Source organism: Calliphora vicina, chromosome 3, assembly GCF_958450345.1.
Source record: "Calliphora vicina chromosome 3, idCalVici1.1, whole genome shotgun sequence".
Classification (NCBI taxonomy): domain Eukaryota; kingdom Metazoa; phylum Arthropoda; class Insecta; order Diptera; family Calliphoridae; genus Calliphora; species Calliphora vicina.
The window spans coordinates 58,322,484-58,349,823 of record NC_088782.1 but is presented as its reverse complement, the minus strand read 5'-3'; the positions used below and the strand labels follow the sequence as shown (position 1 = coordinate 58,349,823).

The 27,340-nt window shown below is 35.2% G+C and overlaps 2 protein-coding genes across 5 annotated transcripts in view; one reads left to right on the top strand and one right to left on the bottom strand.

The window, feature by feature from the left end:
- MCU (mitochondrial calcium uniporter) overlaps window positions 1–27,340 on the top strand; it is a 311,390-nt gene that overhangs the window by 108,499 nt on the left and 175,551 nt on the right. The gene's annotated exons all lie outside the window — the stretch shown is intronic.
- The window catches only part of jv (javelin), an 80,481-nt gene that overhangs the window by 9,331 nt on the left and 43,810 nt on the right, over window positions 1–27,340 (bottom strand). The window contains exons 2-5 of one of the 2 annotated variants that reach the window (XM_065506410.1): window positions 23,692–24,146; window positions 17,563–17,938; window positions 6,071–8,232; window positions 1,076–4,068 (exon numbers count right to left, since the gene is read on the bottom strand). In XM_065506410.1, coding sequence (XP_065362482.1) covers window positions 1,076–4,068; window positions 6,071–8,232; window positions 17,563–17,938; window positions 23,692–24,146 — 5,986 coding nt within the window. Of the gene's footprint in view, window positions 1–1,075; window positions 4,069–6,070; window positions 8,233–11,863; window positions 12,308–17,562; window positions 17,939–23,691; window positions 24,147–27,340 lie in introns of those variants that run through there. The other variant, XR_010576318.1, reaches the window with a different exon arrangement.

Below are 27,340 nucleotides of genomic sequence, written 5' to 3'. Positions count from 1 at the left end.
TGAGTATTCTGTTTCCCACAGAATACTCATGCCTAGAACATCAAGAGTTTCTAATTCTTTAATATTTACACCAGCCATAATAACAGATGGAGCAACATTGTCTGGGCTACATTTATCATACAACATTGAGTATTGCGTGCATTAAAATCGACTCTATTCGCACAATTCCATTCAGAGATTGTCACAAGAGCTTGGTTAAGCTTAACATTCATGTTTTGCCTCATTGTCCCAATCTCCGACAGGCTTGATTTATAATTGAAAGAATATGAATAGCAAAATTTGCAATCTGTCATCTGCAAAAGAATAGATAGGGGTAGAAGGTCATTTAGAAATATTAGAAAAAGAGTAGCAGAATGGACGGAGCCTTGTGGTATCCCTGAATTGATCTTCAACTCGTTTGATGAGATTTCATCTATCCTACAGTGCGATCTCTGAGAAAACTCGATAAAAATCGAAAGAAATTATTACCGACACCAAAAAACAATAAGTTTTGATAAAAGCGCACCATGCCAATCCCTATCGCACGCCTTAGTAATATGTGGAGCCACCAATTTACTCTCGCCAAAAAGGTGATTGTAACGACACCATTTTTCCGAAAGAAAGGCTAGCAAGTCTGCCGTAGGGCGTCCTCTACACAGAGAAAACAGATTCGTGATAGCAGCTGAATTTGTGGCCAATCGAATGATTCTACCTTAGTGATCGAATTTTACAGTTGTGGCTACAGAGTTTAGGAAAGGGTAACAAAAGTTTGGTTGCTTCAACCGAAATTCTTCTTTATCAACTAACATTCTGTTGATAGAACTGAAAAATTCGATGCGTGCAACCGAATCATTCGATTGGCAACAAATTCGTGTACGAAAGCCATACTACTGCTCGCTGAGTTAATTGACGATACCTTGTTAGAGATATCCTTTGTTCAAGGACGTTTTTTATGCTATATCTTGTTTTTTCCCTTTTCCCAATGTTCCTATTTGAATTCAATGTTGAAAATGGGAAAAGGGAAAACGAAAAACGGATTTCTTATTCATAATTGGGTTGAAAATAAATTTACAATATTTCTAATTCAACTACTCACATTACTGACATAGTACGTATCACACAACTCATCCTCGTCGTCCTCCACATCACCAAACAAATCATTATCATCATCATCCTCATCAGCGTCACCATCATCGGCCGCCTCATGATCATCGGAGTCGTGGTAGGCATGCTTGATGTGATATTCATAAATGTCACGATAATTACTGGACTTGGAACTTTTGTGTAGCGATCCATAGATGGCGCTACGAGGACGTATGCCCGATGAACGTACTGGTACGCCAAAAGCAGATGTACGTGGTTTTCTTACAGTGTTAGTGCTGTTATGTTTCCTTACCAAATCCTGGACATGTATGGGTTTTGTAGCTTCATAATCCTCTGCCTCTTGGGAGGTTAAGTTTTGCTCATTACTTTCCAGTTCCTTTTGAGGCATGGCATTGTTGTTGCTGACCGCTGTTGGCATTGTTTCAGTATGTTTTTGGTTATTTTCCATGTCGTTGCATTCACATGGCGATGACAAATCACCACTGGAAATACCGCTCGATAGACTGGCCGTATCCCATTTTCGTTGTGGTGAATTTATGGTTTGTTTAGCTGCTGTTGCTGCAGCGGCTGCTGTAGTTGCATGTCCATAGGAGGTGTCTATGGTGAGGTAACGATATTTTCTAGCTCTACGTGATTTAGGACTTGTTTGTTTAGTCGCTGTTTTGTTGGCGCCATTCGGTTGTTGCTGTTGTTTTTGCTCGTGCTGTTGACTGGCCTTTGTTAACAGTCCTTGACCTGGTGTTGGCAATATGTGTTCTTCGAAAAATTTACGCACATTTCTTACTGTATCTGGATTTGGCAATTCCTCTTCATATAATTCACGATTTACTCGTACGGGTTGATAGAAAAAGTGTCGTTTTATGCCACTGCCACCACAACCACTTCCGCTACCATGAGCATTTAGTTTTGTATTGCCACCACTGGCATTACGTTGCTTTCGTTTGCCCTCATTTGGTGCATGTTGTGTTGATGTGGATGATGATGCCTTTGTTGCACAGGCATCTTTTGTCAGACGGCCGGTTATGGTATTGTGTGTACCACTTGGCCTTTCAATTTTAGTGCGCACTGGCTCCACAATGACTACATTGTTGTTGGACAACAACTCTTGGAAACTGTATTCCTGCAAGTACTGAATGAGACCATCGAATTGTGCCTCCTTTTTGTTGCGTGCCAACACATTGCTGCGCAGCAGTTGTTGTGATTTCAAAACTTTGTAACGTATATGATCGAATTGTGGCTCATTGGCGTCATCGATATCCGCATCGTTGGCCTCATTGCCACCTAGCGACGATAGATTCGATGGCACCGCACTAACGATGGTGGCCGTTTTGTCACCATCTAATTCGACTATTTCTATGGAGGGCATAAAACTGCAATAGTCATCTTGGTGGTGCTGGTGCTGTTGGCTGCTGCTATTGTTTGCCAACGTCTTGTTGTGGCTGTCACCTGATGTCATGGCTGCTACATTTCTTACATGCACTCGGTTGTCTACTTCATCTGAAGCAGTTGTCGACTGTGCACCTAAAATAAATTGCTTTTTTTCTTCGTAACGTTGATGCTCCTGGTGTTTTAGTTGAGTTGGCTGTTGTGGCTGAGATTCATTCAAATTTTCCGTGTCATTTGTTTTCTTTGATTGTTTCGTATAAGATATTTGCTCTTTATATTCTGCTGGCTGCTGTTGTTCATTTACAACTTCTGGTTTTTGTTTCAAAAGTTTCTTTTCGTCCTGGCAGTAAACTGGCTCCTTTTCTTTTTCTTCTTCCTCCTCTCGTTCGTCGTCTGCCTCATGTAGCTGCTGCTGCTGTTGTTGTTGCTGCTCTAAATCACTATTTACCAATTTGGACCAATAACAACGTACAGCATCAACCTTTTTCAAATATTCGTTTTCCACCTGACTGCCTTCTCCATTATTGTGGAATATATGGTTGGCATTAAATGTTGTGGTTGTTGCTGTTATTGGGTTACCAGCCGTTGTTGGGTTGCCATTTACTGTTAAGCCACTTTCTAATTTACGCTTGTTGTCGATGACTTGTAAAATTTGTGGCCGCGACATTTTGTTGCTTTGATGCTTGACTTTGTTGCGTCGAAATGAGTCTGTTGTTGTTGTGGTGGTGGTCGTTGTTGTGGTTGTTATAACCTTAACAGGTCTTGCTCTATAAATTTGATTACTAAGCACCCTTCGTTCCTTGGACTTGGGTGATAGCAAAAGTTTTTTGGCCTCTGCTATGCTCAAATGTGGACTTGAGCCGTTGGCTGTAGTAGCAGTTGTAGGATATTGCTGTCTCTTGTGTTTCGAAGGTACTCTCTTAAGAGAACCGCTGGATCTATTACTCAAACTTCCAGTGGTTGTTGGCTTTTCTTTAAGACGCTCCTTTGAAAATCTCACCATTAACAGCTCATCCGTGTTTTCTAATCTATTGTTGTTCTTTTTGTTATTTTGCAAATTGAAATTTTCCTTTTCCTCTTCTCTTTTTATTTCTTTGGTCTCCAAACTCTCTATGGAATCTTCTTCTATAATATTGTTTTGGGCATCCGTTACCACTATGCGGAATAGCGAATTTTTGCTTGTTTGCTTTTGTAATTTATTGTATTTAGTTTCTTTGGTTTCTTCTTGTATATCTTCGTATTGACTTAAAGTATTTTCTAAACGAAATTTGGCTCGATTGGCAAATTCAATTTGTTGCAATTGAGTGCGTCTACCACTTGCACGTATTTCTTTGGCTCTACGCTCGATTTGTTGACTGAAGTTTTCTATTTCAATGCCAGGCGCGTCTTTGGATTTCTCCAAACTGTCGTAGCTTTGTTGTTGGGGAGAATAGGATGGGGAAGATTTTGTGGTGTCCGGATTTTGTTCCGTGGGCAATTCAATTTCTTGTCTAAGGTTTGATTGTTGATTTATTTCAGCGGTTGGCTCTGAAGTTTGTGTTTGTTCGGCGTTATAATTTTCAGCTATTTCAAGCTGCGGTATTGGAGTTGTATCTTTATCTGCAAGATTAAAAATAAGTATTAGAATTAAAATAGTTTTAAAGATTTGTGTTAATAAAAGCTTCTAAGCTTAACAGTCTGTTGAAATTTCTAAAAATTGTATAAATCTAAGATTATTTCATTTTACATCTGTTTTCCTAATCGTAGGTGGTCGACTTTGACACCCTGAATTCTAACATGGTGGTCACAAATTTCATTTTCCTAAAGCCTAAGTCCTCCTCAACTATTCGTTCATACATAATATTGCAAGCGGTCCAGTAACTTAGAAGATTAAGATTTATTGATTATTTATCAATGGATATTAGATATCTTAACAATATCTGCATCCCCAGGCTCCTTGGGAAGTTACTAATTTTATTAGTAAAGGAGAAGGTTCACGATATCCTTTATTCACGATATTAGAATAAAGGACAAATTCAACTCAATCCTTAGCAAAGAAGATTACGTGTAGCCTTGAAAGATAATAAAGAAAAAATCTCAGAAACTATATCAAAAACTTAGACCCTAATAAGAAAGTGCGTATATTCTAGGGAAGGCTGCATACGAATCCCCAATATATGGAGACATATTGGGGATTCGTATGAGTAGACGAAGAATACAACTGAAAAAGAAGCATTCGCTAATCTCTTAGACAATTTATTTACCATACTCCTATAAATGATGACATGCCCAATGAAATGTCGGTTCCCCGAAAAGTATATTCTGGTATGGATTAATTACTTCCCTCCTAATTCAGCATCAAGATCTCTGAAGGAGCCTGATTACGAGGAAAAGATGCTCGAAATTTTCACAATTAAAATTCATTGTTCACTATTGTTTTGGGGTCCATGGTTACAATTTCCCAAGTTTGTACTAATGAAATGTCAAAGAATGACCGCTCAATTCTTGACAATTCCCTCCTAACTCAGCACCGAGATATCTGAAGGAGCCTGATAACGAGGAAACGAAACTCGAAATTTTCACAATTAAAATTCATTGTTCACTAGTGTTTTGGGTTCCATGATTACAATTTCCCAAGTTTGTACTAAATAAATGTCAAAGGAAGACAGCTCAATTCTTGACAATTCCCTCCTAACTCAGCACCGAGATCTCTGAAGGGGCCTGATTACGAGGAAAAGATGCTCGAAATTTTCACAATTAAAATTCATTGTTCACTATTGTTTTGGGGTCCATGGTTACAAATTCCCAAGTTTGTACTAAAGAAATGTCAAAGAATGACCGCTCAATTCTTGACAATTCCCTCCTAACTCAGCACCGAGATATCTGAAGGAGCCTGATAACGAGGAAACGAAACTCGAAATTTTCACAATTAAAATTCATTGTTCACTAGTGTTTTGGGTTCCATGATTACAATTTCCCAAGTGTGTACTAAATAAATGTCAAAGGAAGACAGCTCAATTCTTGACAATTCCTTCCTAACTCAGCACCCAACCTGATAACGAGGAAAAGATGCTTGAAATTTCCACAATTATAATTCATTGTTCATGAGTGTTAGGTTGCATGGTTGCAATGTCTCAAGATTGTACTAAATAAATGTCAAAAGGTGACAGCTCAATTCTTGAAAATTTTCTCCTAACTTAGCATCCAGATCTCTGAAGGAGCCTGATAACGAGGAAAAGATGCTCGAAATTTTCACAATTAAAATTCATTGTTCACTAGTGTTTTGGGGTCCATGGTTACAATTTCCCAAGTTTGTACTAAATAAATGTCAAAGGATGACAGCTCAATTCTTGACAATTCCCTCCTAACTTAGCACCGAGATATCTGAAGGAGCCTGATAACGAGGAAATTTCAAAATTTTCGATTTTTTCACAATTAAAATTCATTGTTCACTAGTGTTGGGTTCTATGGTTACAATTTCCCAAGTTTGTACTAAATAAATGTCAAAGGATGACAACTCAATTCTTGACATTTCATTATTTGAGCCGATTTTCTTCATTACCTCAAATTTGACCGCCCTTTATAAATCAATTATGGAAAACAAAATTAACTTTCAACTTACCCTCTTCAATTTCAAATGAATTCTCTGAACCCCAAGATTCTTCCTTATCCTCCTGCTGTTGCTGGTGGTCCTCTTCACTCTGTTTCTGCTTAAACTGTTGATGAGCTCTGCCAAAACGTTTTATGGAATCATAAATCTCCTCAGAAGTAACAACTTCCTCACGTGTCTTACAATTATTATTACTAGTGCTATTGTTGATACAATGATTATCAACTAACAATGTAGACGTGTGAGCAGATTCGTGCTGTAAATCACAATCGTCTACCGCATCGTCTTCCTCAGAACAGCAATTATCTAAATTATATGATGACCTCAGTTGCGCATCAATGCTTTCGGAGACCTTAAGACTTTGGCCGATGTTGACGTCAGGCAAGCTGTGATATTGATTATCACTAAGATTCGTTTTTAAAGGTATGTAAAGAGGTTCCGCCACTTGACGTTTGAAATGACTGGCGTGTTGCGTGTACGCTGAGCAGCCAGATGATGAGTCTGTTGTGGGTGGTGTTAGAGCTTTGTCCGATGAATCGCTAACATTGGAGGAATAGGCAGAGTCAGAATAACGTTTTAGTTTGCGTTTTTCAACAACCGATAAAATCTTTGGTTTACTAGCTGCACTTGAGGTAACACCAGCCGGTATGCAAGTGCTATGTTGTTGTTGTTGCAGACTACTGGAGCAGGGAGTGTGTTCAATTTTAAGAATTTGCGTATATATGGGTTTAATATCGTCCACATTCAAATCGTCTGGCAAATGATCTAAGATTTCGATTTTGGTATTTACTGTCTCCACAAAACTAACGGTTTCTGGTTGTGTTAATAGCGAATCCTGACTATTACAATTCACTTCAAATTTATGTTGCTTAGCCAGAGGCTCGTAGATAGTGTCCTCTATGGAAATATGCAGCAGAGTCTCTACCTCATCTATACAGGTGCATAAACTGGCTACCTCTAAGGAAGTATCACATGCATCTACATCAATTAGTGTGCTATCGGAACTTTCCTCAGATGATAGATACACCGAGTCATAGGCTATAATCTTTTGTAAATTATCACTTGCCCGGGCTCTCTTTAGGGTGCCCTCAATTTCAGTATCTGTGGTAGTGTGTCTATTTGATTCTTCGGTATCGTCAGCTTCCTCTTCTTGCTCTTCGCCTTCCCGGGATATAGCATCCGATTCACTACGAAATCTATGTGTATTAATTTGTTCCTCCAGAAAACGATCTCTGTCGCGTTCCCTTTCTTCTTCCTCTTCCGGATCTTCTGCCTCGTCTTCGGTAGTTTCGAAACGGGTACGTGTGGTTGTTGTCAAGCTTATGATTTCGTAACTTTCTTCATCACCCTCGATTTGAGTCTTTTGAAAAATTTCCTCGATTTTTGTTATATCATACTCCTGCTCGGACAATGAAGCACTATCGGTTTGATCATCCGAATTGCTGGTGGTGGTCTCGGGAAATACACTACTCTGGCTATTCTCCGGACAAGATTCGCCACCACTGGCCGGTGTGGAATTGGATAGTTTCGGAGATTTCTCTAAATTACTAGAACGTTTTTGTCTTCTCGATTGGTATATGCGGGGTTTCTCCTGGGCCAGCAAATGTACCGCCTGTTCAAATGTCTCAAATTCCAGCTGCTGCTGTTGGTGAGGATGCTGATGCAAATGTTGTTGCTGCTGTTGCTGGTGATGTTGTTTCAAGTCGTTCGATTGATGTAGGGAATTTTTAAAATAATCAGAATTTAAACTTTCCAAATCGCTTTTATCGTTGTGCCAGGGATGCAATTGTTCCGTGACAAGGCCAAGTGCTAGTTTATCTAAACGTTTTAAATGTTCATAATAATCATTTGTTGTGGCTGCAGCTCCCACCGTAGTCTGTGTGTCATGGTAGTGAGGATGGTAGTGTAAATGTTGTGACTGTTGTTGTTGCTGCTGCTGTTGTTGTTGTTGTTTATGATGTAGTAATTGTAATTGTTGTTGATGTGAATCACAAGTCTCGGCTATACTTTCGTTACTCTGTTCGTCTAGATCTTGACAGTAACAACCATTGACTGGTCCGCCCACTACGCCAGTGTTTGTATTGCAAGCACTATTGTTACAATTGCAATTTGTTGTCAGTTTTTCTCTTGATGTGTGGTGATGATGATGATGCTTATTGTTGCCACAAATTAATCTATTGGGAAAATATGAGAGAAAAAAAATGCAATAATAATAATAAAAAATCATTGTTTGTTAACAATTTGTTTTAAGTGGGTGGAGGAGGGGTTTAGGGTTTCAGATGGGGAGTTATCAAGTTTTATTTAATAATTTAAGCTGTTTTTTTTCATTTTGTTGTTTATTGTTTTATAATGTAAATTTAATCGTTTCAACGTTACGTTTGAATTGCTGCCTAGACCTTGTTCAATCAGAAGGCATTCTAATCAAATAAGATCTATCATCTAATTAAAGTTGTGTTTTGCTGCTATTATGTAGATTTTATTAGATTATTATTCAATAAGTTTTTCTCATAAACAATAGAGAATGTTTTTATTATAATGCAAGTTGTAGAATTATAAAAGAAAACAGAATATTAATATTGTAGTCTTAGAGATTCTGATTTGTATTTAAAATCCAGACCTTCACAATTATTCTCTTTGAAAGTTTATCAACTCTTTATTATTATCACTTTAAAATGAATACATTTTTGAATACAGCCTTACAAAATCTACACCTTTCTTTTTCTTTCTTAAAAATTCCTTAAATACTCCTTTATTGTCTGTCTATTGGATCTAAACTTTCTTTTCCATCTTTGCAATCGATACAGCTGCGAGAAGTATCCGGGAACTGAGTCTCGAAAATTCGACTATACATATCCACTTAGACATTCTTGTATCAATCAAGGCTCTCAACTCCAATGTTATTAGGAAATGTCTTCTCAATTGTATTCCGGGGAAAATTAAGTATCTGATGAAATACACAACCAACGAGTCGTCCCTGGACGTAACTCTTACGCAAATGGGATATTCACACTCCCTTGGTGACCGTATTGAATTTGATAGATGAATGGACGTTGAGAGAGACGGAACTCAGGTGATCAAATATCAGCACTTGTAGAATATCCAGAATGCTCGGCTCACTCTGATAAAGGATAGGATCAGGACTCTTTTGGTAGGAATTCTATTAGGCTTCTTGCGGTATATGATTGGACACATGTCGGAACATATGAGTTAACCACGTTATAGCTAATGCAGAAGTTGTTTAGATGAGGAGGAGAAAGAATCAGAAGAACACCTTCTATTTGACTATCCGGCCTTACAAGAGCGTAGACTACTACATCTTGATAGAGCTCTTTTTCATGATGTGAGATGTGTCACTAATAAATATGATCAAAATTATTAGAAGTATCGGTAGTCATCGAAATTAGGGAGAGAAACCATCCTATTTTTCATGTATGATTTTCATAATACGAGGAAAACACAATGCCTGAACTTGCTAAATTGCGAGCAACCTACCCTTCTTATTCGTTATGGTACTTAAATAATCTAAGATGCTTATGTACCGCAATCATCTCACAAGCTTAGGAATCTTCAAAATCTATCCAACTTTGTGCAGTTCATATGATTTCTCCTTACTTATATTATATAGTCAACGGGTTAATGGCTTCTGATCCTTATTGATACCAAAATAAGGGAACAAACATGATGAGCCTCCAGTGAGTCCAACATGACTAGCAACTGACTATCTATCCTAACCTAAGTTTGCTTGAAGTTGAAGTTGCCCCAATTTGAGACAACTTTAAACACTGATATCAATTTTATCAACATTTCACTATCTTAATCGACAAGAGTTTTTATTTTGAGTGTTTATCAAATATACTGATCATCATTAAAATAAATGTTGAAAAATATGTTAATAACAATCGTTTGAGTTTTCAAATGTGGAAGTAGTAGAGCAGTTTTAGCCTCAGGAATATTCTATAATTTAAACTATTTCATTAGAATGACTATGATTTTATCAGAGAACAAGATATGATTTCGATTCAGGGATTTTATATAAGGAAATGGACAATATGACATTTTTCCTGTACTTGTCAGACATCAGTTGCAGAGATTAGTTTCAAAGCTTTTTTAGTTCCAACAGTTTCATGACGATCGCATGACAACGCTTCCCCAATATCGGCCGGAAAGCAGAAATATAGCTTATGATAGTGTTCCTAGATTGTTATAATGTTGTTATACTCTCCATGACGATAAATAACCTAGCAAAAACATTAGTTCTAATTTGAACTGAAATATTTTACTTTTAAAATGTTACTATTGGTTCGAGACTGGGACTGGAGGATCATAAAATATCATCCCATAGTGTTATGTCATACATCAGTATAGTTGGAATTCAGTTATTAAGCAATATATGCGGAGATTAACTTAGATGGTTTCAAAACATTCATTAAAACGAATTTTGAATAATCAGAGAGGAACCTTTGTCATTTAAAGTTCCGGTGGCTTGATTTCATTGAACCACTACTCTTGGGATATTAAATTATATTAAAGTTTTTATGTGAATAAGCCCTTCAAAGCCTTTTAGCACAATCTTATTGATGACATTTTATTTTAATTTACTTACTTTCCACCCCAAATTAATTAAAATTTATGTAAGTGTCATGAAAGTTTATTTAAGACTATAAAAAAAGTGTTTAAAGTTTAATGAATCGTGTTTTTATATTTAAATTGTTACTTTTATTTCCCTGTAATTACATATTTAAATTAAATAAACTGCCATTTCATGGAATCACATTTAACACTACATGAATTTAAACCATAAACAACTTTGACATGCAAACCATTTTGTTTCTTCAAATATGTGATTCCCCCCAAGTTAACCAAAAAAAAAAGCCACCGAAAATCATGTACATGTTAACAAATATAAACAGATTAGGAAAAACAAGGATAGAGAGCCTTTAGTATATTAAAATATCTTCAGCGATCAGTACAAAACGTAGTGAAAATATGTATTTTTTGTGAGATGATTTCATTGTTGGAGTCAAATCTCTGGGATAAATCCGAAGAATAGCGAGGATGAGGGAGTTTTTCGTAGCCTAATTCATGGATTTTAGCCATGGAAACTGCACCCGATTGTGAGCAAACGGTGCAGCCATCTTGCGGAAAGCTTTCTCATGCCCATGTGATCATTCAAAATTGAAACCACTAAGCCTAGTGATATGCCTATGGCTTCCACAATCTCTCGCACTTTGAATCTCCGATCGGCCAACACCGTATCTTTGTTTTTTTCAATTGATTCGGGTCTAGAAACCTCAACTGAGAGTACAGAACGTTTCCGTACTTAAATAAGCTAAAAAAAATAATGCTTAATGATCAGACAAAATTCACTTTTTTCCAATTTATCCTCAATTCACGAGGTAGTCTGCTATCAATGGCTGTCAAACACAAACTAAATGACGCAGCTTGTTAAAATTTTGACAAGAGTCAACTGACAGATGACTGTTAACAGGAGCAGTGTTGCGCTTTCAGTTAAGAGCCTTGAAATTCAAAATGTCGCATACTTGATTACCCACTCTTGTATCCAATGAAAAGGAATAAAGAAATGTCAAATTGTAACTCCGTGTGAGTTAAAGTGAGGTACAGATCTAGCTTGTAACAAATGCATATGAGCCAATTTAAAGGGTTCTATGATTTTCTGGAATGTTATTTTGATATAACGATCGGTCTCTAATTTATATATTATTTATATATTTTAACATTTATATTTTGCAGTTCCCATCTTTTGTTGTCAATTCTAACTAAAACCATATTAATAAATTTACTTACAAAACAAGTTCCCAAATAAATCTTGTGGTTGGCAGTTATTAATATTTGTTTGTTTCCACCACACATCAGTTTCTTTATGTCATCAAAACTAGTTAGTGGTAAAATCACACAAAAATTTGATTAATTGCCACCGGAGCTGGGGTTTTTTTTTTTTGTTGCGAAAACAAGAATACAAAGAACACACTATTTTCGGTTGCAGTTTCAATTTTTGTCAGTATCTTTTAGAAATACAATCTCTTTTTTGCAAAATTTTTTTTATTATTTTTTTATTTCTGGCTTTCAATACGTTAATGTTTGTTTGTAGAACTTTAACATGTCAACGCCAATAACAACTGAATCAAAATTTCAGTCAACATTTTTAACAACCTGTAGATTTCTCCACAAATATTGTTTTTTATTATTTATTTATTTTTTTTTTCATTTTAACTGAATTCAATACCTCATCTCCACCAAAAAAATATATTTATATATAAAAGCCCCTTTCAAACAAACTGAAAGCATCAACAAAAAAGTTAAAAATGAAAAAAATACAAAGTTAAATTCTCATCGCGTCAGTGGTTGTGCGTCATCATTGTAAACAAGAGCACGCGATGTTTTTTCACCAGTAACAGACGTTTTTTTTCAGTTTTAAAATAAAATCTTCCCTTGTTTATCTACCTTAAGCTGTATTTTTTTTTAATAATTTTTTTTTGTTAAGTAAAATAATAAATAAACAAAACGAAAAATAAAAAAAATAAACTGAATTATGTTTAAAAAAACTGAAAAGTAAACGTATTTCAACATTTTAAAAGAGTTTTAAAAGCTATTACTTAATCCTGATTTTATATTTGAAATGTTCTCCTTCAGGGAAGAAATATTTATAGCCCCAAAAGTCCCTCTATAAAGATCAATATTGCAGCAAAATTTTTAGTTATAATTTGAACTGAAATATCTTCCTAGATGTGTCTTACTCACTACTCTCTGCATTACCTTGTAACGATTCCATATCAAGATTCTCTTAATTCATTCCATAAACCAGTTTTGTAAGTTGCTGCGTTTCCAAATGATAAATCATGCTAGAAAACTAAAAATTAATTCTATTTTCAGCAACTTTTTCCAACTTATATTGATTCACATTTCTGATTGAAAAGCATTTGCTAAGAGAGTAAACCTCTATGCCGTTGGAAATTTAAGGAGCATGCCCACATAAAAAATCTACTGACTGCTCCCAAACTTCTGGTAAATGTTGTAAAAATCAGCAGGATATCAATGGTCCAAAAAAATAGATTACATTTCTTTGGTATAACATTTAATTTCATACTGACTGCCAGTTGATTTAGTCTACCACTAGACATGTAACAAAAACTATTGGAAATCCAGCGAATATCAGTCGATTCTTATATAGGCACGGATCTTTAATTTCCAGAGGTTTGAAACTCAGATGATTCAGAAAATGTTGTCCTGGAAATAGTTTTCTGAAAATTCGGAATTTCAAAACAAAATTGTTTAAAGTTCTGAGTACTCAAAATATCACTTGTTTGTCGTGTTGGAGTATGATCCATATTATGCGACAGTTTTTTCTTCCGTCAAACAAATGGAAGTGTAACATTCCAATGGTTATTCCAATACAAACAAGTAGACTTTGGTCTGACTTTCCTGAGCTTGAAAGATTCGTACAGTGTAGTGGAGCGTTATTTTGGTTTCATATTTAATGTTCGAGAACAAAACAAAGTCAAAAGCTTGTAAGGATCTCAAATTTTCAGCTGGGTACATCTTACAGAGGTTTGAAACTAGATTATTCTAGACTATGCTTTCCAGCAATTCAAATGTTTGAAATTTTAAATATCGCTGGCTTCAGAAAACATTGACTAGACAATACTTTTCTAAAATTTCGGAAATTGAAAACAAAATCGTTTGAAGTACAATGACAAAACTGTTTGAAGTTCTGAGTGCTCAGAATTCCACTTGTTTGTAGTGTTGGAGAATGATCCATATTATGCTTCAAACAAAAGCGATTGTACCGTTCCTATGGTTATTAAAAAAAAGTAGGTGACCGAACAATTTTTGTTTGGCTTTCTTCGTATTGGAAGATTTACTGGAGGGTTCATATTTAATGTTCAAAATAAAACGATGTCCTTGAAGGCATTCAGGGACATTTAGATTGCTCAAAATACTGCACTTGTGGTTCTTAAATAAATTTTAGTTGAGGCTATGTCTCCGAATAGGTCCTCACACCATCTTCCTGATTTTCTCAAAACATCTTCATAATAATTGTTCTATCTACCAGCTCTTCCTCCTCACTATCTGCATGTCTGGCATCATCATCCTAGTTTGAGTCTCGGTCTCTTTTTCTCTTCGGGGTCTCTTAATCTTCGGCGAATACAAAGAGAAAGAGGAGTGCAAGATGCGATAGCTTACAAGCAGACTTGAGCATCCATTCAATAGCAATTATCCCATAACAAGAAAGAAGAACAATTTATGTCCGTCCAGTTCTTTATAAAGTAAGAAACATATTCCTGAAAGCATATATATGTACGATCTATCTTAGGTATAGGGAACTATTCTGTGTAACCTTATTATCGATCAGCAGAGTTGTTATAATGGATGTGATGTGGATTACTATTACTCTGGGATGAGAAGAGCCTCTTATTCCTATACTTTCTTTCAGCAATTGTGTACCTTAACTATTTCCTAACGGACATTTCAGCAATGCGAATCGCTGCTAACTGCACAATACGACTCAATGCCATTGTATCTTGAAAACGCAGGAATTACGGACATGATTAAATTAAGGATTAAAGGAATACCTGTGGGCTGCACAATACACGAACTGTTCAATCATTCGATCCTGGTATTCCGACAATGATAAACCGGATAAATTAGTGAGCACCAATAGAGATTGACATCAACATGTTTACCGTACTATCCCTTAGACTACCGGATCATTGTAGTATAATTCAATACGAAATAATGGCTGCATATTAGGCTGGATAGCCTTATATTTACTTATAGTAAGGCGGCCATTTGACACCTGGATAATATATACATCACATTGAATATTGTCGACGAATGCCGGGTGTTTCCTAAGGAGATAACGATACATTCATCGGTTCTACATCTTACCGAATATTGACTACGACTAAGAAGATAGCGATACATTCTTCGGTCTTCCGAGTACCTGGATATACACATAACCTCAAAAATGAGTAAACACCACAAATTATTTGGTTTTTTTTTAAGATAATGAAAATCCTAAAATCTATCCATCGATTAAAATTTTCAGTTTGTTGGAGATTGTTCTGAATAATAGATTTGGTTCTGAAAAAACGGATTTTAGTGGGACTATAATGATATTAAAGCAAGTAAGAGAGCTATATTCGGCTGTGCCGTATCTTATATACCCTTCACCAAATTATACTTTAAAATAAATTTTTTTAGGTAAACAAAATTTAATTTTTTTTTTAATTGTTTTTCAAAATTGGTTTTTAATTTTTTTTTAAAAAAAAAGTTTTTTTCAAATTTTTTTTTGGAAAAAAATTTATGACAAAAAAATTTTTTGTGGAAAAAAATGTCAAAAAATATTTTTCCCGATTTTGACCCATTGTAGGTCCAACTTACTATAGCCTTATCTACATCGTTGTAATGGACTTTGAAATATCTATCATTAGATATCCATATTGTCTATATTAATGACTTAGTAATCCATATATAGATCAAAAATAGGTCAAAAATCGAGGTTGTCTTGGTTTTTTCCTCATATCTCAGCCATTTGTGGACCGATTTTGCTGATTTTAAAGAGCAAACTTCTCGAAAGCATGTCTGACAGAATTATTGAAGATTTGGATCCCGAAGATATCTGGGGTCTTCAGAAAATTGATTTCAACTAACAGACAGACAGACGGACATGGCTTAATCGACTCCGCTATCTATAAGGATCCAGAATATATATACTTTATAAGGTCGGAAATGAAAAATATAGAAATTACAAGCGGAATGACCCTTCTCACGAAGGTGAAGGGTATAAAAATCAAAAAATTCACTGGTGTTTACTCACTTTTGAGGCTATATATATGTAAATAGTAGGTAATTGTTTTAATTATATTGCATTGAGAACCACTAACCACTTGCACGAATCTTAATAAAAGATGTAAAAAAGAGTTCACTGTCACCGACACATGAAAAATCGGGCTCATGAATGCACACAGAATGCTAAATGCGGTCAATGTTTCGATACTGTAAGAAAGAAGACTTATAGGAGAGAACTGATCAATTTCTCTGCCCATAGAGAATAGACATAGAGCGGAAACTCTCCTGTCAAAGACCTAACTCAGTTGTCAGAAACCTAAGTGGTGAGAATGTATTAGTAGAAAAAACTATGTGAAAACAAAAACAACACCCATATGTGTGATTATTTTGAATAATTTTTTTGTTTGAGTTTTTTTTAGTTTCCGCTCTATGTTTCTCTATGTCTCTGCCATTGTCTAGTCTTCAGAGACAATGATAAGACTTGTCTTTCTAGTGGCGATTTAGGAGAGATTCACACCATTATTAACTTGAAAGGTTGGTTAGAAAATATGGATGGTGAATCCTGAATTAGGACACATGATACAATTTAGCTAACGGTACACAACGGAACCTAAAGCGGATTGCAAGTGATCTTTGGCTTCGGGCTGCCGCTGATTCAACCTAACCTACATATTATTCAGATTCGTTTAATAAAAATAAGCTGCTTGCATTACGAATTACTTTGACAGCCCCGTGTATTATCAATATGGGATCCATATAATTTAGCTAACGGTACACAACGAAACCTAAAACCAAATGCAAGTGATCTTTGGTTTCGGGCTGCCGCTGATTCAACCTAACCTACATATTATTCAGATTCGTTTAATAAAAAATAAGCTTCTTGCATTACGAAGTACTTTGACAACCCCGTGTATTCTCCATACTACCATTATTTGCTTTAATAATTAAAAAAGGACTCCAAGAAAGGAAGTTTAGCATTAATGAGGAATACATATCTATTAGGTCATAGGAACAAGTGCTTTACTTTTGTAGGAATATATTTAATGTTAAACAAATTACAATAAATCAAATTTATTTTTAATTTTTAGGCCAGGGATTTTGCAATGCACGTTCAAAATTATTAACATATAATTTAATATTATAGTATTTTTAAATACTTAAAGTTTTTTAAATAAGTGCTGATTCACAAACGTCATGTTTACTTGCACAAATTTTGTGTTTGTAGATGAGAGAGGAGAGGAGATTGGAAAGATATTCCTCTTTTTCTTCCGCTCTCTTCTATAAACTTGACGTGTGTGAACCAGCACACATTTCAAGTATAATTGACTCAACTTCTACGCATGTTTCACATCTTAATATCACTTTATTTAATAAAGAATTGAGTTGTTTAGAGTATCAGACTTGATCAAGTAAACTTGACGTTTGTTTGCAGTTTATTTTTTTTAAAATTAAGTAATTTTACAATTATGTATTTGCTTTTTTGTAGCGTTATTATTATCATATTAGCTTTTGCTTTATTTAAATATTTATTTTCTTTTAATATCTACACCAAAATGTATTGTTTAATTAAAATATTAAGCTTCACATCAGTTTCGTAAACAAATAATAAAACATTTCTCAGAAAGCAACTAAATATAGTTAATGTTTGTACTTTCTCAAATGATTAATCCCTTCATTTGTCAACATCTACTTACCTTTCACGTTCCCGAAAATAACCGCGATTCACTAAACGAGCACGCGGTATCAGTTGTGATCGTCTACTGCCGTTTGAAGAACTAATTTGCAGGTCGCTAAATGTCTCCTCACGTATGACGGCTAAACTGCGCGATCGTCTTAAACTACACGAATCGCTGGCAAATTCGAATGCTTGTGGTGGTGGAGGTGGTTGTATTGAGACGTTGTTTGATTGATGTTGTTGCTGTTGCTGCTGTATGTTTTGCTGACGTGGTTGATGTGGATGTTGCTGCTGCTGTTGTTGTAGTTGGTGTTGCTGCTGCTGTTGTTGTTGATGTTGTAGTTGTTGTGTAGATTGATAGATGTTATTTGTAGAATGATGATAATTTTCATCAGCTGTTAATTAAATGAACAATAAAAAAACGAGTTTAATTTAAATTGTGTTTTTTTTTTTTTAGTTTGTTGTGGTCGTTGTTATTTAATGAAAAATTTAAGTTTTTTTAATTCACACTAGGTCATTAATGAATATTTGTGGACCCTACTTTAAGGAGATCAAACCAGCTTAATGCTATAATATATACTAGTTTAGCTAAAAATTTCTTATAGATTTCCTAATGTGGCAGTCATAACGATCATGTCATAATGTCCAAGGACATCAATGGACGCTATGAGACATTTGAAACTGTCATAAATTTCATGGACAATATGACACTTTCTATTTTGTAATTTATTGTAATATTTGATTAGGTTTCCTGGTGATGATGGCCTTCTTTGCTGGGTTAATATTCTTGACATCATGAACAACTGCAACACATGCACTTTGTGACACCAATTTTACGGAGATGAGACTTTATAATCAGTCATAATTTCAATGGACATTATGAAATTTTCTGATGTGTCATAACTTCCCTTCCTAATACAAATACTTAATGACATCTTTGGGTATTTGTAGATTTTTGAATCTGCTTCCACCTAAAAATCCTAAGCTAATACTGAACTCGAAAATTTATAAAACGTAATTTATTTTCGAACTCAATTATGGAGTAATTGTCTAGATGACAGCATAACAAAACAGTATATAAAAAAGTCATCACAGTAACTGATGTAGTCACAAGATTTAAAGAAAATATCTAATGTGTAATTAACTACGTTTCATAAAGTACAACGAACTAATTAGACTAATGAACAAAGCGATGGCTAAAGTTAAGCAATAAAACACTTGATAATACATTAATTCTAAATTTAAACACATTTTTTATCTAACGAAAGCTTTGTAAGTAAATTAACAAATTATTTTGAGTTTAATTGCAAAGACATTCAAAAGCTCAGACTCATGATTAGATTGTATCTTCGGCTATAAAATTTAATAACACAATTTGTATGAGAAGGGAAATGTGAACAATAAAAAACAGATGTCGTATCTGAAGTTCGATTGGAATCTTCAAGGGGACTTACAAAATACTAGAATAGCCTACCGGTTAGAAGTTGCAGATAAACGAGGGTTACTACTTTTGTCATTTGACACGTACGTACTCTTTGTAGTGCAGAGAGAAATCAAGTCATTACTTTATAGATTCCAGGTAATCTAGCGTGGAGTCAATTGTCACTTAAGTGTCTCTAGTAATCTAGAGACACTCAAACTGGTTTAATGCAAATTGTGTTCATATAATTCTCATACAGTTTATTTTATTTTTGCTTAAGTATACTGACATCCCATATAACCTAGCGTGAAGTCAATTGTATCTTTAGTGTCTCTAAGTAATCTAGAGTGTAGTCACTTTAAACCTTTTATTTGTACAGCACTTTAGAAAGTATTTTTTTTAACCACCAGGAGTAATCAATTGGAGAGTTGTCGGAGGACGGTTATTTCACTAGCAATCGGTTTTTAGACTGTATATGACATGTCTTTTTAACTGACTATTTCAGGACATGTTAAATAACTAGTTATGTAGCTGATAAAGTAACTAGTTAGGTAGCTAGTGAGGTAACTGACGGTATGTAACCGGTATGCGAAACCAATGCGTTGAATACTTTGTACCAGTTATCAGACTGTCTCATTATAATCAATATATATGTATATATAATTGACCCCCCGATTAGGAAACAAGTAAGGGAGCTATATTCGGCTGTGCCGAATCTTATATACCCTTCACCAAATTATACTTAAAAATATTTTTTTTTTAATATTTTTATTTAAACAAAATCAAAATTTTTTTTTTAATGTTTTAAAATTTTTAAAAAAAAAATTTTTTTCCAAATTGTTTTTAATTAATTTTTTTGGAAAAAGAATTTATAACAAAAAAAAAATTTTTGATGAAAAAAAATTCGGGTTAAAAAATATTTTTTTCCGATTTTGACCCATTGTATGTCTAACTTACTATATATACGTCGTTGCAAAGGTCTTTGAAATATCTATCATTAGATATCCATATTGTCTATATTAATGACTTAGTAATCCAGATATAGGTCAAAAATAGGTAAAAAATCGAGGTTGTCCTAGTTTTTTCCTTATATCTCAGCCATTTGTGGACCGATTTTCTCGAGCCGGAAGAATTTCGGAGATATTGATGTATGAATCGTGTATGTAAGTTATTTGGGGGCTTCGGAAAGTTGATTTCAACACACAGACGGACAGATGGACATGGCTATATCGATTCCGCTATCTATAACGATCCAGAATATATATACTTTATGGGGTCGCAAATGAAAAATGTGGAAATTACAAACGGAATGACAAACTTATATATACCCTTGCCACTCATGGTGAAGGGTATAATAAATAGACACGTAGCTAGCTATGAAAGTTATTGTCATCCTAAATTATAGGTAAAATCACTAGTTCGGGACAGTCTCCTAGAACTTCTGGTTTTCTTAGTCCTAGAATCAAAGGGGCGACACTATCCGAAAATATTTTTTGACAAAAACTGGATAATTAACTAAATTGAAACCAGAATACACAAACCGGGACCACTAAAGCGGCAACTGCACTCTATTGCTGTAAAAATGAAATTAACGGATCAATGTCATTAGAATGGTAAAATGAATGTGGTATCTATACGGAATAGTTGAATTGAGGCTGCCCCTTAAGCTTTCAAACTAATTCAAGCCTAATTTATGTCTATAAAAGTAGCCGCAGAACAAATTCAGTATCAAAGGATATCTAACAGGGATATACACACATTTAGAGATAGCAAAGCGGTCGTTAGATCCCTATAGAATTTGTATTTCACATCAAAAAATTGTTTAAGAATGGCGAGTGTATTTTGGCGATATATCCAGACATTCATCAGATACCCTCATTCAGGAACCCATGAACATGTGAATGATGTGAATCATCTTCACGAGAGGTAAACATTATTTGTAAATCCGAGAGTTTGGCATTAAAGCCAGGCCAAGAAATTCTGATAATTATACTGAGTTGTTCCAATGGAGTGGACCAATGGTTGGTTAGAAAGTTGAAGTCCCCATGGGTGTCGTGGGGACTGTGTATAAATTTTGATCTTCACGATCTATTCATTTCTGATAGAACTAGTTTTGTTTTCTGCGGCAGGTTTATCTCCGTGTCTCCCATGGCTCTAAGTACGATATTGGCTCTAAGTACTAATTTCATTTCAATGGATCCTACAAATATGTATCTCGGAGGAAACTTCAGCTGTGTGATGTCGCAGCTAGAATGACTCCGTCGAGGACATCCTAGAAGGAATTTTTTGCACATGTAAATGTTGTGAATCATCTTCACGAAAGGTAAACATTATGTTATTGCCAAAGATGGAAGTCCTGTGGCAAGGAGAACAGAAAAATATAGCCTGATTTGGATTTACAGAAGTCATGACTTAAATTTGCTTAGATTCTATCTCTGGACATTTATTCTAGCAAAAGCACATTTGGTACTAATTGGGGATTGGAACAAGGGGTTTCAACTAGGCTGTAGTAGCACCCAGCTTGTTTTATGAGACATGCTTTTCACCGGAAGGCCATTAGACGTATTTTTAGGTCTATTGACATTCTGATTCTTCATTTCGTTTATCATTTTATACTAGTTGATGGTGGATTTTATGGCGATACAATTCGCTCTTAATTCTGCGGTAGGGTAAACGCTGAAGGCTATTGGTCTGGTAAGGACTCTGGGCACTCCCAGATCTTGGAATACTATGAAGCATAAAAATGTCGAATATTGCATAGCGACACCTTTTATTAATGTGCAAATCCCGAAAAGGGATATGTGGCTTTGCGGACTCTATTCCCTGCAGATGTCATAAAGGTATATGTTAATGGCTTCAAAAGGGAAAATATGATTTTTCATTGAAGAATATGGGATAAAATCCTATTTGTAGTGCTCCTTAGTCGGAAAATGCATCTATTAATAGTATATTTACTGATACGGGCAGCAGTTAATGGAATATGTAATGTCTACTCTACATCGAGGTTATCCAAAGAATGTCTGTTACCTCTAAATGAGATAGAGAGACATTATAGAATAATGCTAATGTCGGTACCTGCCCAGGGTAACTGTATAGGTGATGAATTGACCAGAAGGGGGCGATGGTGTAAATCGTCAAATAGAAACTGTTTGAGCTTACATCCCTTGCTATATGCAAGATGGCTGTTCAGCGGACACTATATGAATCTGCACAAAGCAGGTGGACCAATGAGTCTTCCTGTGTTACAACGAGGTCTACTTGGCCCGTATATGATGCCAGCAGGACGAATCTACTTATGGAATTTCGTCGTGAGCAAATAAGGCTAATTGTCTCCTTCATTACAGGACACTGTATAATTGGGACACATGCTAGGAGATTGGGCCTACGGTATAATGACTACTGTAGGAGCTGCCATAATGAAGAAGAGGATGAGACGGTGTCACACCTATTCTGTCAATGCCCGGCTCTGATAAATCTGAGGGAACGTATCTTCGGAACACCATTCCTATCATGCTTAGATGAGCTATCAAGGATAAGTCTTAGACGAATCTACTCTTTCATCAGAGAATCTGGTTGGTTTAGCCTGGAAACAACGGACGTATAATTATTACCAAGATGTTTACCCCTTGGGTATCACAATGGGATCAGTTTTGAATGGACCCAAGTGAGCTGCTTGAAGAGTGGCTACCCATGGAACCTAACCTAACCTAACCTACATTAGAGGATGAATGTACGATGTGGAAACAACAGGAATTTAATGAGGAACCTAATGATATTCCCATGGGTATCAATAAACTGTTTGAAAGCTAATACTCATGCAAAGCATTGTGTTGGAACTAGGAAAATAGATTATGGGAGGGAGGATAGCTAGAGTAGTATTGTGGACATTTGAGTTGAATTTTTCTATATTGAAAGTGACAGGAAAGACTTCAAGGAAGCTTATTCCACATACGGACAGTACGGCTAAATAACGAATTTTCCCTGTAATGTGTTGTGCGATCCACTGTCCAGTCGACAACGAATTGATGTGCCCTTGTCGAAGAGCGTGTATTGCGTAAAAAACTACGGGTTTCGGGAACAAGTTCCCTAATGGGGGCCAGTACGTAGCCCCTCAAAGTTGGTAACCTCGGATCTCAAATTTTTTTAAAAAAAATCGACAAAAATCCATTTATGATCCGAATGAGCTAAAATTTTGAATATAAAAAAGATCATGAGATTGAAAAGATCCACAAAAAATACCCTTACAAGTGTAGGTTATCTCTCTTAGTTGAGGAAATATTCAGGTTTATTGATTTATTTTTTTTTATTTTGCTCCATCTTTTTATGGGTTTTTAGATATGGCGGGCCTATGGAGTGTCGAAATTTATTTTTAAAGTAAAGAACTATTTATATTCAAAATTTCAGCTTATTCGGATCATAAATCTATTTTTGGCGATTTTTTTAAAAAAAATTGAGACCCGAGGTGACCATCTTTGAGGGGCTACGTACTGGCCTCCATTAGCGCTAGGAACAAAAAGCTGAACAAACGTAAATTAACTCGAAAACACCTCAGCTCAAACCATGTCAAATTTCGTAACAATATCTCCAATAGTTCCCAAGATATCGAATTATTTCCGAAAAAAAAAATTGTTAAACCACTGTGGTTCGTGTATCAGTTGATCATTTTAAAATCTAACGTTATTTGTGCAATTCTAGTTTTAGATGGGAGGTTAGGTTTGATTTACTCACCACACTTAAAATCTCTATAGTGTTGGGTTAAATGATGTTCACTGACGTATTTCAATTGTTGCTGTGGATGTTGTTGTTGTTGTTGCTGCTGTTGTGGACCTATATGTTGTTCTGGTTCTATAATTTCCTCTTCTTCTTCCTCTTCGTCATAAATTTCCTGTTCCGGTTCGACGCGCCAATAATACTCTGCAATGTCCAGTGCGTCTTTGCAACGATCGATATGGTTATAGTCCAACGAACGCGAATGACGCAACTGATGATGGCGCGTTTGATGCGATGACGACCAGTGATTTAAACCAGCAGCTGCACTGTGACAGCTGGTGGCCAAATCAAGATGTGATATGGATTTATTGTGTCGCCAACCAGAGCCACGTGACGGACACTTGTAGTCGGGAAATGAGCTCTCAGCGAAACGTACACGATCTACGTAATTATAGATGTATTCTTTAGATTTTCTAAAAAAAAAGAATAAAATGAAAGAAAAATTATTGATTTTCAATAAATTTTCCTTTGTATATTCATTTATATTTTTTATATTTTTTGTTATTTGTTTAATTAAAATAAAGTTCACATGTGGATAACAGTATGTGTGAGTGTTGGAGTTTGGGGTTTTGGGTTTCAATCATTTAATCATTTCAAATGAAAACCTAAATGTTGATTGGTTTCGTTTCCGGAAATTTGTACTTTTTTGTTCATCCTTTTACCATTTTGTGTGTGTTTTGTTTTATTTTATTGCTTTGTAGAAAAGTTTTGTAGTTTTATATTTATTTTTGTTGTTTTTTGAATCGAAAATCATCAACATACATGCATGTTTGTAATTCAATTACCAGCCAAACATCAATTTGTGTTGTGTGTAAAACCATAAAAATAAACATAAGTTATATGGATACACTCAGGAAAATAATCAAGGAAAATAAAATTTAAAATTTTAATACATACTGTATATTCACAATTCATTTACCAGATTTGGTAAAAATACCATATATGGATTAAAAATGGTCTTCCAATAGGGACTTCCGAACTCTGAAAGTTGATAATGCCCATATTGTTGAAGCTGTATCTGTCGAATTTGCTGGTATTTATTTAGTCTATTTTAAGTTTGTCATTCTGTTTGTAATTTAGATATCGGAGTCGATTAAGCCATATCCGTCTGAATGAAGCCCCCAAATAACTTACATACACGATTCATACATCAATATCTCCGGAATTCTTCCGGCTCGGTTGATATTTAAAATCGAGAAAATCGTTCCACAAATAGCTGAGATATAAGGAAAAAACCAGGACAACTTCGATTTTTTACCTATATCTGGATTACTAAGTCATTAATATAGACAATATGGATATCTAATGATAGATATTTCAAAGACCTCTGCAACGACGTATATAAGACCATAGTAAGTTGGACCAACAATGGGTAAAAATCGGAAGAGATATTTTTTAACCCGAATTTTTTCTTACCAAAAGTTTTTTTCGCTAAATATTAAAAATAAAATTGAAAAAACCAAAAAAAATTTAAAAATTTAAACGTTTTTTTTTAAATTCAAAAAATTAAATTTTTTTTTTTTTAATTTAAAAAATTAAAAAAGAAAAAAAATTATTTTTAAAAAATTAAAAAAACAACTTTGGAAACAAAATAAATTTTGTTTACTTAAAAATATTTAAAATTTTTATTTTGAAGTATAATTTGGTGAAAGGTATATAAGATTCAGCCGAATATACAAGGTGGCGCAAAGGTTATCCTTCTATCAGAAAATGCTAAAAATGCATTTTGCGATTGGCCCCTAATGTCAGTTCTGTTTTGACATTTGTGTAGTAAACACATGCGAAATACACGTTAATAAACAATGTTACGCTACACTGCTCCAAAACGCGGAATATTGCTGACTATTTGTTTGACCTTAATCACCACCAAGAGGAAGATGATTTTTCATCAAAAATAATCACGAGTGATGAGGCCCATTTCCATCTTAGCGGGTACGTAAATAAGCAAAATTTACGGTTCTGGGGCACTGAAAATCCGCGTGTAACCCACGAAGAGCCATTACACCCGCTCAATGTCACTGTATGGTCCTTTTTTCTTCGAAGACGTCGCGGGCCAAACGGTTACTGTGAATGGTGAGCGCTACAGAGCAATGATCAACGAGTTCTTTTTGCCGCAACTTGATGAATTGGAATTGGAAAACATGTGGTTCCAACAGGACGGTGCAACGGCACACACTGCACGTGCCACAACCGATATGCTGAAGGATGTATTCCCCGGGCGCCTAATCTCCCGTTTTGGCGATTTGCACTGGCCAGTAAGATCGCCTGATTTGACCGCTCCAGACTTCTTTTTGTGGGGCTTTTTGAAGTCGCTGGTTTATGTCAACAAGCCCTAGACTCTTGCAGCTCTTAAATACAATTTCCGTCAAGTATGTGAGGACCTATCGCCGGAAGTTTTGGCCAAAGTGATGGAAAATGCCATAAAAAGGGCTCAAATGACAATCAACTGTGGCGGCGGCCATTTACATGACATCATATTCTCGACTTGATGTAAAAAAATTAAAAGACCAAATAAAAATAATCCACAAGAAGAATCAAAGTTTTTAATTACAGCAAAAAAACATCGTAAGTTTACTTTTGCGCCACCTTGTAGCTCTCTTACTTGTTCATAAAAAAATCATCTTCAGCGGTGAGGGTCATTTCTGGATGAATGGTTACGTCGTTATTTGGGACGATACCAATCCACATGCCATCCAAGAGCGTACAATGCATCCTGTTTTGTGTGGTTTTTGGGCTGGTGGCGTCATGGGTTCATATTTCATTGAGAACGATGTTGGCCAGCCTATAACCTACAACGACGAGGCTATAAGTTGATGATTACCAACTTCTTTAGGCCTGAATTGGCTGATATGGACACCAACGACATGCCACATTGGACATTCTGCACGTGCGGTTTGAGGGCATGGTCATCTCATATGGAGGTGATTTATAATGGCCACCGAGATCGTGCAATTTCACCCCGTTAGACTCTTTCTTGTAAGATTTTCTTAAGAATAAGGCACAAACCACAGCGGCCCTCACATAATTCCTGACATCGGTCAAATTCAGCCTGAATTTAAACACACTTTGAGCAAATTTCGCTAAAATCCTTAAATTTCTGAATTTTTTAAAATGTTTACCAAATTTAATAAAGTGTTATTTAAATTTCCTTGTGAACTATAAATAATCTTAAATGATTGAATATTTCAACAACTATCAACTCAGTTTCAAGTCACGTATGCATATGAACTCAAGTCACATACAAATTCCATACTCAATAAAATAATAAAAGAAAAAAAACACATTGAATACAACAAATCAATATTGATTTCTTTTATTTGTTCTTATCAAAACCCCTGCAACACCAACAACCACATTAAATAACAGTAAAAATATATATAATCCTTCATAAATACAAAGATCATCCCTACTTTAAAGGAGCAAAGCAAAAGATGTTGAAAACAAATTTAAATATTTTTTCTGTATACTTCCTTAAAGAAAGGTAGTAAAATCCATATTTATTTAGAGAAAAAGAAATTCAAGTGGAAAAAAAATACTTTTTATCAATTACAGGGAATATTAACAAACAATCCTTTCTTATGTTCGATACTCTCCTTAATAAATCTTT